This window comes from Meriones unguiculatus, chromosome 2, assembly GCF_030254825.1.
Source record: "Meriones unguiculatus strain TT.TT164.6M chromosome 2, Bangor_MerUng_6.1, whole genome shotgun sequence".
Taxonomy (NCBI): domain Eukaryota; kingdom Metazoa; phylum Chordata; class Mammalia; order Rodentia; family Muridae; genus Meriones; species Meriones unguiculatus.
Genome location: NC_083350.1, coordinates 96,322,322 through 96,336,437, shown reverse-complemented (window position 1 = coordinate 96,336,437; position 14,116 = coordinate 96,322,322). Strand labels below are relative to the sequence as shown.

Sequence of the window (14,116 nt, the reverse complement as noted above, 5' to 3'; positions counted from 1 at the left end):
CTGTCTGTGTGTGACCACATGTTCCATGGCCTACAAGTGGAGACTAGAGGACAACTTGTTGGAGTCAGCTCTCCACTTAGGCTGTGTGGTTTCCAGGGATCAAACTCTGGTTCTCAGGCTTGGCAGCAGGTGCTTTTGCTCAGTGAACCACCACGAAGGCTAAGTGTTTGCAGTTTTAATATGGCCGTTTCACACATGTGGTTCACTGGCTTGTAGGTCTCCAAAATGTTTCTTCAGCTCCTCCGTGGCAACCACAGCTATAGTTCAGCTGCTTGAAAGGTGTCAGAGGCCAACCACAGGCATCATCCCAGTCTTTACTCACCCTGAAACCCATTGCCTTCTAGAAATAAGATTCATGACAACGCTGAAGGTGGGGTCGAGCCCAGTGATGAATGTCGCCTAACATCTTCCAGGAGCTCCCCCGCCCTTGATTCTTAGCTCCACACAAATACATGTATAGAAAATACTCCTCCCCCATCTGTTTACCCCAGGTCATGGTGGATCTCTGTTGGGATCCTAGTCAGTGGGTGCTTGGTTGGTTCCTCATGATGACTTCCCTTCACTGTCTGGCCATTGAGGTGGTCTTGGTATTTTTAGCACATTTATGAAATGAGAGGGGAAACCACTTTTCAGGGTGACCTTAAAGTCAGCTTCCTTATCAGATAACTTCTCTTTGTGACACTGTTGGTCTGTTGTTTTTTTTTTTTTTTTTTTGGTTTTGTCTTTTGATATCAAGTCTCAAGTAGTTCATAATTCAGGTTGGCCTCAAACTGGATATATACCCAAGGATGACCTTGAATTATTGATCTTCCTTACCCCACCTCTCAAGTGCTTGCATAATAGGCCTTGTTATTCTTTAATGTGTTCTGAGACATGGGAAGATACTCACATTCATTTAGAGAAATCATTTCAGTTGGAGTTCACTGATTGTGTTTTTCAATTGATAACACTTTTGGTGCAGTTTGGGGGCACCCATTCATACATTGCTCCTGGGAACATAAATTTTAAATTTAAAAGTGTATTACTTTTTTACTCGAATGAGTGTTTTGCCTGTATGTATGTCTGTCTGTTCACCATGTGCATGCCTCGCCCCAGGAGGCTGGAGAGTGTCAGATGCCCTGGGACTTAGAGTGACAGGCTGTCAGCAGCCATGTGAATGCTGAGAGCAATCCTGGCTCCTCTGGAGGAGCTGACAGTGTTCTTAACCATTGAGCCTTCTCTCCAGCCCTTGATTTTAAGTTTTATGGAGGGACTTTAGTAAAAATCTATGCAAATAATTAACACACCCTGTGATAAAACAATTTATTTTTTTTTAAAGTGTCCTTATAGGTTTGCCTGCCTATGTGAAAGAAATATTTACTTGTGAAGTAGCTCACAGTGCTTCCGGTTTCTGGTTACTCATTTGGTTATTTGTGTAGTAGGGAGCAAACTCAAGCTTAGCGTGTGGGGCAAGGCCTCTTCCATGGAGCTACATATTGGTTTCAGGCTCTTGGAAACCATCTAAGTAATCATAACAGACTTGCTAAATAAATAGATTAGCCAAAGAATGGCAATGCTTCAAGCAAGAGCTGTGTGGTAGCTTTCATTTTAGCACTGTATCCCTCCAGCTAAATCTCCAGAATACATTATTACATTGATGAAAAGCAAGGTGCAGGACAAGCTTGCTGTTTTTAGTTAGAAAAAGGAGAAAACCAATACACACTTGTATCTGTTTGCCTCAAGATTAATAGCAAGCTGGGGGTGCTAGTGTAGTACTTAATCTCAGTACTCAAGAGGCAGAGGCAGGAGCAGTGCTGGTTTGCCCTCTCACGTCCCCCAGATTCTTGAATCAGGCACCCACATACACCTATGTCAACCAAATTCATCCCTCGGGAGCTGTAAAGAACACCTGAGGGATAAAATAACCTGAGGCTACTGAAGTCACCGGCTGCTCAAGAATGCTACATAAATAGCTTAGGGCTGCACACAACCCTTACACATCCTCTGTGTAGGGCAGGACATCTCTAGATTACTTAAGATACAAAGTAAACACTACAAAAATGGTGGCCGAACACTATTGTTTAGGGGATAATGACAAGGGAATTCAGTATACATACAGTTCAACATGTATTTTGGCTTCTTGCTTGGTCGAATCCCTGGATTCAATAAATATGGATATAGACAGGGATGGACAGCTGCTCCACCTTTGGCCTTGTATAACGGTATCATTTCATTTGAGCTTGAATGAAAAATTAGAGGCTCACCCATACATTTTCTTGGCTAGCGCTTGCTACCACATTCATTTCATTTCCACAGCAGGTGGAAGGTATTACTCCACAGTTACTTATCACGTAATCCGTAATATAAGAGAAGTGACAGATTCATGAAGAGTGAGCTCCCTCCCTCCTCCCTCCCTCCCTGCCTCCCTCCCTCCTCCCTGCCTCCCTCCCTCCCTCCTTCCTTTTAGACAGGATATAGCTATGCAACCCTGGCTGGCCTGGATGAACAGAGGTCCGCCTGCCTCTGCCTCCTCAGTGCTTGGGATTAAAGGCATGAATCACCACGCTTAGCATGAAGGCATTTTCATTGATAATATGAACCTTTCACTTTTACTAATGATACTGTACAAGCAATACTATTGCTTATTATTTGACTATTATTATCGATTTAGTTAGCATACAAAGTGACAAGTTCAGTTATGGAGTATATCTCTATATACATATGTATGTATTACTCTATTTTGTGTTTGTTCTCCTCCCTCTCACAAGGCATCCCCCATTCCTTCTGTCCTCATCTTACATGTTCCATAGTCCTTCCAAATATCTTCTCATCTTCTATTGTCTTCTCTCCCCACACTTCCCAATAATACTAGTTTATAAAGTTTGTCCAGATTTTATTTGCTGCTTGGAAATTTTTCATGAAATATTATTTTTTTTAAAAAAATTATTTATTTATTTATTATGTACACAATATTCTGCCTGCATGTACACCTGCATGCCAGAAGAGGGCACCAGATCTCATTATAGATGGTTGTGAGCCACCATGTAGTTGCTGGGAATTGAACTCAGGACTTCTGGAGGAGCAGTCAGTGCTCCTAACCTCTGAGCCATCTCTCCAGCCCTCATGAAACGTTCTTGAGAAAAAAAAGTTGTCTCATGTAATTAGGTGCCACCTTATCCACTGGGTACATTTCCTATTGGAAACCTCAAATCTGACAATTTCTACCTGGTAGATTTGGGAAATCATGGCTGAACTCCAATATTTTGCTGATTTTTTACTTTTTGAGATAGTTTCACACCATAAGCTTAGGGTGGCCTTGAACTTGAGGCAATCCTGTCACCTCAGCCACTCATATGCTGGGAATACCAAGTGAGCAACCACGCCAAACCCACTTTTTGTTGATGAATTGTTTCTAATAGGTTTCTCTGATAAGTGAAGAACTGATGATTGTAGAGTCAGCAAAGCTGTGGTAAGTAGTTGTAGTGCTGACAACTACTTATGGTGGTGAAAAGGTAGGAATATGAGCCTGCTGGGCATGAGCCAGCACACTGTTGATGGGCTTGTGCATACAGAATCCTGGACCAAAAAAAAAAAAAAATCAGATATAGCATGACATTGCTTGTCAAAGAGAATTTACAATTAAATTCTGTTATTTGGGAAGCTTGGAGTTCTCACCTCCTTAATCTCTTCCTGGTATACAGCAGAGGCACAGTGGCACTTTCCCATGGTGCACTGGGGCCAGCAGGCATCACCCCTGAACGCCATCTGTGTTGTTGTTCTTCCAACTCCATGTGCAGTGTGTTGAATTTTGGTAGTCAGATGTCAGATGTTGGATACATTTGCCCCAAGGACTTGGCAAATGCTAACAAATCAAGGACCCTCTAGAGCTGTTAAACATTTGCTGCCACATCAGTGTTCCCTCCACACCCATTACTTCTGAACAATTCGGTAAATATAAAATCCTGTTTCATGCATAATTAATATTCAATAAGTAATATATATTAGGGTTTTCCCCCAGGGGCTTGTTATTTAGTCCACACTGGCCTTGAACTCATAGTTTTCCTGAGCTTCCCAAGTGCTAGGATTACAGGTGTGTGTCCACTCCAAGTCTTGACTAGTCTTTCTGAGGGTGGGGGTCAGAGTCATTCATTCAATAAACACATTAGCAAATAAATGTTATTTACAGGGTGCTTAAAGTCCTGCCTGAAAGTGTTTGTTCGTTTGCTCATCTATTTATTGTCCTCCATTCACCTGAGACCTCCCCTCATAACAGCCACACACTCCACCAACACACCGCATCATGCCTATATGGTTTGAAACAGATACACAAGAATAAAATACTATTCAGGCTTTCAGGTCACGTTTGATGCCATGTAGACTGTACATCGAGGCTTTTGACATATATCCTTGCCATCAATAGATGAATGCCCAAGTCTACTTGTTTTCTCATGACTTTTCAGAATGTTTTAAATGCCCAACCACCTCCTTGAATATCATCAACCCATTATGCCATTTCCTTCCCTTTCCACACGTACATATCTGCCCTAGTTTCTGCCCCTACCATGTGCCTGTCTAAGATGGTAGATGAGTGCCAAGCACTGTGAGCTGCCTCACTGCTGGTTGCTTTTTTACACCCTCAGGTGGAGACAGGAAGGCTTGATGTTCTCATCAGACTTAATCATCTGGCAAATGTGCTGCCCTAGGGCTCAGGCTGTCTCGGCCATTATTCTGTTCCTGGCTTTCATCCCTTCCTTCCCCTGGGCCACTCAGCCCTACCCTTACACATGGAGGCCTTCTCCAGCCCTCCTTGAGTATAGGAAGCTGGGAAAGTGGGAATGTTTCCTCCTTATCAGGCTCTGGCACCAGGATGGAAACACAGGCAGTCAAGGTGCTTGTTACCAGCCACTCAGCCTCTTCACATCCCCTTTTCAAAGGTAAATCCTGACAAAGCTCAGAGGTTCCTGCTTTCTGCACGTACAGGCTCCTTGTGGAAGTTTCCACTCGCTTTTCAATGGGATGGGTTTTCAACATAGATATTTCAGAGCTATTTTTAAAAGTGCAAGCACCCCGAATCAGTGCAAGTTGTTTCCTGTTGGGAGCACCTTGGTCCTGATATTTTAGACTGAAAAGGTAGCTTGGGGGCAGCCTTGTATCTTATAACCTGACACCAATGAAAAGAATACAGAACGTGCCCAACACTTTCTCTGACTGGGTGCCTGTGCATGCTAGGCCCTTTGATACTAAGCCATGTTCCCAGGTCTTCACCACTGCTCTCTGAGTCATCTTAGTAACTGATAGACTGCACCTAACATTTAATTCTTTTTCTATAGGAACCTCCTTTTATTAAGATAATTGATTAAACTAGCACTCATGTTCAACCTATGACCTAAAAGCTGCCTGCAGTTGAGGACAGCTATGAATGAGGCTTCCTTCAAGTGGGGTTTTCAAAAGTGCTTAGTAGTAATCAGTAAATTGCCCAGTTTTTGCTACTGTATTGTGCATAAACCCAGACATTAAAGGTCAAAGTGGTACATTTATGTGCATTTATTATAGCAATCATAGAATTTTCAAGCACATTTTTCAGTGACTTCTATTTTCAAAATAGTCACGCTCAACTCTTCTTTGAGAATCAGCACTCACTGAGCTTAACGAGTGGGGTTGCTTGGGAAACAGCTGTGCCATTTATTTTAAACATCGTCTAGCTTTTATCGGTGTTTAGAGTGTCTTCATGTATGTGTGAGCGCATGTGTACATGCAGGTGTGGGTGCTTGTGTGTGCAAATAACCTGTGGAGGCTGGAGGACAAACTCTCAAATTCAGTTGCTCTCCCTCTGCTTTCAAGACAAGATCTTTGCCTTAGTCAGGGTTTTTATTGCTGTGAAGAGATACCATGACCAGGGCAACTCTTATAAAGGAAAACATTTAATTGGGGCTGGCTCACAGTTCAGAGCTTTAGCCCGCTCTTACCACGGCGGGAAGTATGACAGCATGCAGGCAGACACGGTACTGAGAGATCTGCATCTGGATGGATCCTTAGACAGCAGGAAAAAAGGGTGAGCCGCTGGGCCTCCATCGGGCTTCAGAAACCTCAAAGTCCCTGTCCAGTGACACAGGTCCTTCAACAAGGCCACACCCACCACAAGGCCTCACCCACCTCAACAAGGCCTCACCTCCTAATAGCTCCACTCTCTCCGAGCCTGGGGCCATCTTCTTTCAGGTCACACCTTCTTCACTGCTGAACAGGCAGTGAGTTCCTTAGGATTACAAGTGTGAGATTCCACACCTGGGGTTTTCACGTGGGGGATGGGGCTTGAGTTTAAGGGCTCATGCTTTGTGCAACAAGCACTTTACCGACAGGTCTATCTCTGTATTCCTAAATGTAAACTTTTATGGTATAAAAACCAATTTTAGGTTTCTTTAGAGCCCAAACAAAAAGTACTTCAGGATGAATTTGGGTCATACTTTTGAAACTCAGTGTCTGAACACCTAGAAAGATCACTATAAATGGACCAATTATCTGCCCTTGCGTTGGAACTGAGACTCCTTTGAAATAACCCGATGTTTTCTTTTCTTTCTCAGTGACACAGGGACAACGCCACCAGAGAGTGGTATTTTTGGGTTCATGATAAACTTCTCTGCATTTCTTGGTAAGTACATAATTATTATGAATGAGAAACTTACAACCTCAAGTGTAATAAAATGGCACTTGTAGTTTGTGTACTTAAAAAAAAAAGCACAATCTCTGTTACTAAAATTTTGCACTACTTTGAGACACTACACTGTTTTTTTTTTTTTTAAAAATCCACAATTATGTATAGCCTCATCGTATAGGACTATACTTAACTGGTAATCTGAGACAGACTTTTAAGAGGTACTTTTAAATCCCAAATTTCTGAAATGGAGTTAAATTTTTTATATTATCTAATATATGTTTTTATACCTTTAATCCCAGCACTAGGGAGGCAGAGGCAGGTGGATCTCTGTGAATTTGAGGCCAGCCTGGTCTACAGAGAAAGTTCCAGGACAGCCAGAGTTTCACAGAGAAATCCTGTCTCAATTAAAAAAAAAATTATTTATGTGAGTGTTGTGTATGTGTGCGCACACACACAAACGTACACTTATTGGTGTTTTTTTTTTTTTTTAACTATTTGCATGTATAAACATGCATGTGTCAGAGCTCTTGGGGGCTAGAAGAGGGATTCAGATCTTTTAGAGTTACAAGCATTTTCGAGTCACACAATGTGGGCACTGGAGTCTGAACTTCAGTCATCATGAGAGAGCAATAGCATTTTTTAAAAATTTATTTATTCTTCTCATACAGTACATCCCCACCACAGTTCTCCTTCCTCCTCTCCTCCCAGCCCCATGTCTGTCTGTCCTGCTCCCACCCTCATCTCCTTCCCTCTCCCCCAGATCCACTGCTCCTCCATTTCCCTTCAGAAAGGAGCAGGCCTCCTCAGGGATGGCAAGCAAACACAGCATAACAAGATAACAGCCAGAAACTGGAAACAACCTAGATGCTCCTCAACTGAAGAATGGATTTAAAAAAATGCAGTATATTTATGCAATGGAGTATTCTTATTCAGCTGTTAAAAAAAATGACACCATGAAATTTGTAGGCAAATTGATGAAACTAGAAAAACAAAAACACAAACACAAACAAAAAACAAAAAACATCCTGAGGGAGATAGCCCAGATGAAGACAAACATGATATGCTCTCACTTATAAGTGGATATTAGGCTGTTAAGAAAAGGAGAGTCATGCTATGATCCACAGAGCCAGAGGCCGAGAAACAAGGCCGACTCTGGAAGGGGATGCATGGATCCCCCAGGGAAGGGAAAATAGAATAGGTTTTGTAGGTGGACTCTGGGGTGGGTAGAGATGGGAGCAGAAGGGATGTTCAGAGGGACAGTACAGGGAGAGACGATGTAGTGTGTGTGGTAGGGGCAGGGATTTGTGCAGTAGAAATGTCTTGGAATCTATGAAGGTGACCCTAGTGAGGACTCCTAGTGATGGGGTTATGGAGCCTGAACTGGCCCTCTTCTGTAACTAAGCAAGGCTTTGAGTGATGGGATGGGGACACCAACCCAGCCACAGAACCTCTGACCTGCAACAAGCATTCTTAACTGCTGAGCCATCTCTCTGGCCCTGAAATGGATTTTCAGTATAATTTAGTTTTCAAAACCTTATGTGTAGCCACGGTGCTTGTGTACTCCAGTGCATAAGGCTGTGTGGTAAGATGCGTCCTGAGGGCAGCTCGCCTGGGGCATCTGGGGTTAGAGGCATGTTCCTGAGCTCCCCTACGGATCTACTCAATTTTAGTGAGGCTCAGGGAACACATGTTGTAAATGAGCACTTGGAGCCATGCTTGATTGGCATGTGGGCAGTACTGGCTTTGATCTTTAGTGACATAAATGAAAACCAAACAGTTTAGAAGAAATTGGATGCTTTCAACAGGCTGAGAGCTGCTGGCCTGTTGTTAGGAGAAATGGAAAATGATAAAACAGAGTAGTTTGTATCTGTCTTGGGTATGATTTTGTTCCCAGGAACTCAGAAGCATGGCAGAAACTGATGGAACACAATCCCCCCATGAGCCAGTGTCATCGACACTGATTCCAGTTATTTTGCTATTGATACAAAACTCTCTTCTGCCGGAGGATCTGAGGGTTCCTGTGTCAGACGCCAGGCTCTCAGCCCTTCCTTTATCCAGCCAGGCCACATTGCGTAACCAACACTCACTTCCCTCTGTTGAGTGGGTCAGGAAAACTTCTGGGAACCCCACTAAGGGAGCGAGCAGCTTTAGAATACTGTGTGTGCAACTCGATAGGAAGTTTGACTTGCTCACCCATTCGTGGGCTCTTCCACCTGGGCTTAGAAAAGGGAAGGAGGAAGAAACACAGGGCCAGTCGGTCCCAGTGCCTTTATAGGAATCTTTGAAACCAGACTTAGAAGAGCAAGTAATTGTTTTACTACAATCAGTGGTAAGTTTAGTGTTGTTGGTTATTAATATTTATTATTGATTTATCTTTTAGTTTAACAGTGGTTATTCCTAAACCAGCTGTATACCCAAATCACCACACAGAGACTAGGATTTATTTAATTAACCTAGAGCACAATGCTGGGCAACAGTTACTCCATCCTAAACCTCCAAGCCTGCATACTTTCCTCCCATTCAGATTTCCCACATTGTACTTGCTTTTAGTCATATCTTAGGTCTGGTTCATCCCTCCTCGTGATTCCAAGTCTTCCTGCTAACCTATCTCTCCCACTCCTCCCACTCACTTCTCTCTCCTCCCCTCCAGACCAGCATGTCCCACCCTATTCTCTTCATGCACAGCATTGGCTGGTTGTTTTATTGAAATTACAGAGAACAAATGGTGGCATGTTTACAGAAACTTGAGACAGGTAATGCTTAGAATTAACATCACAATGCAATGTCTGGATTGAAACCAGCTAGAGGGGTAGAGAAACCAGCATTTGAATGAACAAGGGTAAATCGTATACATTCCATAGGAATAGGAATATACCAACTGTTTAGGTTTTTGCCATTGGACAAAATATATGACATGGAATATTCAAATTAAGATTAGGATAAGTATTCATTTTTAATTTTTTTCCCCTTCCAGGTAAAGTCTTACATTTACATTTGTTATGTAGCCCAGACGTTGCATAGAACTTGTAATTCTCTTTTCCCAGCCTTCTTAAGGCTGGGAATATAGCCAAGTGCCATAACACCTCGATAGCATCCTTTTTATTTATTTAAGTCTTTATGGTTTACATTGTTGAGATAAGGTCTCTTCCGAGTTGCCCAGTCTGGCCATATAAATTCCACCTAACTGCAACGAGGGCTGAATGTCTTTCACATTTTAAAAAACAGTCCAGAAGAAAATTTGTAATATTTGCAGTAGATAGAATTTTGGTGTACAAAACATGTCAATACCACTACAATCTAAGTTCAGGGAGCAAATGGAAACCAGTTTATAAAAGAGGGTGAAATAAAGACAGGATCTCACAAACCATATAGAAATCTAAAAATGACAATGTAGAGTTATTTTGCAGTGACTTGGAAGAATCTTCATGGTACACTGTTGAGAAAAGCAAGTCATTGAATAACACATGGAGTTATGTGAAAAATGGCCTATATGTGAAAAAGGCCAAGATATGGTGTATGTGCATGTGTGTGCATGCATTTGTCTATTGCATAGGGCAGAGAATACTGGGAAAAACAAAATGTGCTGCAATCATGACTTTTTTTTTTTCTCATGCTAGAAAGCAAACTCAAGGCCTTATGTTTGTTACACACTCAGCCATAATCAAGAACTTTAGAAAACAAACAAACAAAACTCTCATGTGTTCTTATTTTTCTCTAAAAGAATTGAGTAATACATTTTACTAGCCTGTGCTTCTTTTTTGCAGGTGCAGCTACGATGTACACAAGATATAAAATAGTGGAGAAGCAAAATGAGACCTACTATTTCAGCACTCCTATTATTAACTTGGTGTCATTAGTTCTCGGATTGGTGGGATGTATTGGAATGGGCATTGTGGCTAATTTTCAGGTATGGCCTGAGTGTTTTGGGTGGTTGAGGTTGGAAGAGTCTGTGCATGAACAGCAAGAAATCAGCTTGTGCCAGGAAAGCTATGAGATCAATGGATTCAGGTTGGATTGATTTTTAAATGATTGTTAGTCTCGCCTGGGAAGTGGGAGAGGAGAGTGTGCACCTCAAACGATGCTACAGGCTGAGCACTGCTCCCGCTTGATCATCTTTGTTTTTAAAGAGATTTTTAACCCCCTATGAATTCTTGGCAGTCATTTTAATAGCATGCACACACTCACACACACATATATTTTAGCCTTAAAACTACTAACGCTGAGTTCTCCTGCCTCAGCCTCCTGAGTGCAGGAATTTTGGGCATGAAGTACCATGGCTGCTTCGCAGTTCGTGTTCATGTAGTCTGAGGTAAGAATTCCTTTAGCTTTGTAAACGGGTTTTCCTCAGAATGAATGCCTACGACTCTACCATTGGACAAGATCCACCTGGTACTCAAAGAGAAGCACCTGATTCCTCCCTTTTGCGTGTGAAGATTTGGTTTGTGGAGGTGAAATCATTGGCTCAGATTTATTCAGTGAATTAGACCAAAGAGCCAAAATATGGCCCCTGTTCCAGTGACCATACCTTTTTTTCTGGTTTGTAGATTTCTGCTTATCCCTCCATCTTTTGCAAGAAAGCATTTGATTTGTCTATGGAGAGACTATTTAATGTCTTAGAAAAATCCATTGACCTCCTTGTTCATATTACTGAATAAGGATCGGATGAGCGAATCGGCGTACAGCAGCCTGCAGTCTAGTCATAGTCAGATATACTGCGATGGTCCTACACTCTTCTTACCTGTTGTCTCCATGTGAGAGCAGGATGGATTATTATAGGAGGCCTTGGGTATTGCCCAGGGGAATATTTTTAACCTTCTCCCCACTAGCAATGCTCTTGAATGATGCTGGTTTTTATACAAAGATGGTGGCTTTGCCTCTAGTGGGCTGCTGTCCATCCATTCTCTAATGTCTACTGCAGCCTGGAACTGGACTGTAGTCATTGTGACCTAGGCTGATGTGCATCTCATGAGCCCCCACAGATTCACCATCTCTGCCTTTATCAAGGGGGACGATAAAGCACCGTGGGAAACTCAGAGCTGTTTGCCAGCAGTTAAGGCCTATTCAGGGACTCACAGGCCAGGGATGGGTAAGGGCTGTAAGAACCCATCCTTGGATGATGAAATATGGTAAAACGGTTTATAGCTCTATCATCAAGGGGGGCGGGGAGGTTAAAAGGGGTAAGAATTATTTATCAGCATGTAAATATGAAAAGGCCCTTGTCTGATGAACAATTCCCAAAATCCACCACAGAAGGATAAAACTGACTTCCAAAGCTGTTCTCTGATTATGTACCATGTACAGGCACAGACACGCACAAACACACACACATACTCTGTCTGTCTCTTACAAAAAGAACTATGAGCATACTTAGGAGGCTGAGGGAGGAGGACTATGAGGTGGAAGCCAGCCTCAGCTACATAACAAGAACCTGCCTAAAAAAGTAAGTAAATACATACATAAATAAAACAAGCCAGGCATGGTAGCACACACATATGATCCCTACACCCCATAGACAGAAGTGATGAATAAATTAATTATCTTGACTTAATCATTCCACCTTATGAACGTATACAAAACTTACATAAATATCATGAATATATACAATTATTATTTGTAAGTTGACACTAACTTTTTTTTTTTAACTGAGATGTTCATTATGGAAAAAAAGTTCTGAGGTTTAACCCTTTTAGGGTTCTAATATTTTCTGTACCTTATTGCCTTGAAGCTTGCAAGAGTTTCTAACAAGGAACATGCCAAGTTTCCATCTCACCCACCCAAAAATCCATGTCTGACCTAAAACCATTTCCCTTCTAAAAGGTGGGCTGGGGATGTAGTTCAGTTGGCAGAATGCTTGCTTGGCATGCACAATGCCCCAATACCCTATAATTATGGGCATTGTGCAGTCTGCTTATAGCATTTGGAAGGTAGAGGCACAGGGGTATAAAATTCAAGGTCTCTATAGAGGGAGTTTGAGGCCAGCCTGGGCTACATGAAGGTCTGTTTGGAGAGACAGATCGATTTTTGAGACAAGATCTCACTATGTAGCTCAGGCTGGTCTTGAACACTTGATCCCTCTTCCTCCATGTCCTGAGTGCTGGGATAACAGGCATGTCCCATCGCACCTGATTTCAAGACATGTTTAATGGTAGAGCATGCTTGCCATTGTGGAGGAGACACATCGGAGATGCAAGCTCTGAAGAACCTGGGGACTCTTCACATGACCTGGAGGGTCAGTCTTCCCAGGGAGCACAGGAAGCCTGCAGACTTAGCTCCAGAATGGATGGCCAGGGCAGGGGAAGGAAGTTTCCTTTCAGCAGAAGGAGAAGTATTCAAATTCAGTTTATGTCCATTAGTATGAAAAGAAAAGTGGAAAGTCCCAGAATTCTGGTTATTCCTGAAAGTGACTCATTAGCAGATCATGCTTTGGTTTCTATTTTGCTTTCATCCAAATATGTCTCATATCCAAGCAACAAAAGGGATTTGTTTCTCTTAGCTCTTTTAAAATATTTTTAAGATTGTGTTAAGACATACACAATATAGAATTTTCATCTTAGACACTTTTCTTTATATCATTCAGTGATTATTTTCCTGATGTCTGTAAGTACTTAAAGGGGCACGCACATTTTAAAACATGCATGTCCCTTACTTTTCCTTTGTAACTGTATCTATATGCTCAGGTTAGAGATAGCAGTTGGCGAGGTCTTGCAGAATGTGGATGCAATTGTGCCTGGTACTCACAGTGGTTCTCCTGCTTCACCTGGCTGCTGCTCCTCTTCTTCATCTCCTTTCGAAGATTTATTTATTTATAGTGTTCTGCCTTCATGTACACCTAGCATCCCAGAAGGGGGCACCATATCGCATTATAGATGGCTGTGGGCCACCATGTGGTTGCTGGGAATTGAACTTAGGACATCTGGGAGAGCAGCCAGTGCTCTTAATCTCTGAACCATCTCTCCAGCCCCTCACCTGGCTTCTAAATGCAGTTTTTATAGGAAATGCTATGATACCTGATATAAATGCAGGTCTTCACTGCAATGAAGTCTCTAATTATCTTAACGTCAGTCTCATGGTGAAGTTAAAACTTTCCTGGACTTGCTGTGTAGACCAGGCTGGCCTCCTACTCACAGAGATCCGCCTGCCTCTGCCTTCCCGAGTGCTGGGATTACAGGCATGCACCGCCACTGAGCCGGGCTGGAGTTAGAACTTCTAATTTCCAAGTGCCGGGCTCTAGAGCCCATCCGCACAATTGTTTTCCAGGGTGGATGGAGGCTTTTCTCGTGCGCTGGAGCAACTGTGGAACAGTCTCAACGGCTGCCCTGAATCAGTAACAGGAGGCTTTTCTCTTGAATCTTCATAAGCATGACCGGCTTGTGAAAATTCTTAGCCTAGGGGTCTCGGCCCCTTTCAGGGTTGACTGGCCCTTTTATGGGAGTCGCCTGAAAGCATCGGAAAACACAGATATGTACACCGCCCTTCATAACAGCA

The 14,116-nt window shown here is 42.6% G+C and overlaps 1 protein-coding gene across 1 annotated transcript in view; it reads left to right on the top strand.

The window, feature by feature from the left end:
* Positions 1-14,116, top strand: part of Dram1 (DNA damage regulated autophagy modulator 1) — a 29,594-nt gene that overhangs the window by 1,853 nt on the left and 13,625 nt on the right. Inside the window, exons 2-3 of the mRNA XM_021640067.2 lie at positions 6,558-6,625; positions 10,396-10,538. Coding sequence (XP_021495742.1) covers positions 6,558-6,625; positions 10,396-10,538 — 211 coding nt within the window. The remainder of the gene's footprint in view (positions 1-6,557; positions 6,626-10,395; positions 10,539-14,116) is intronic.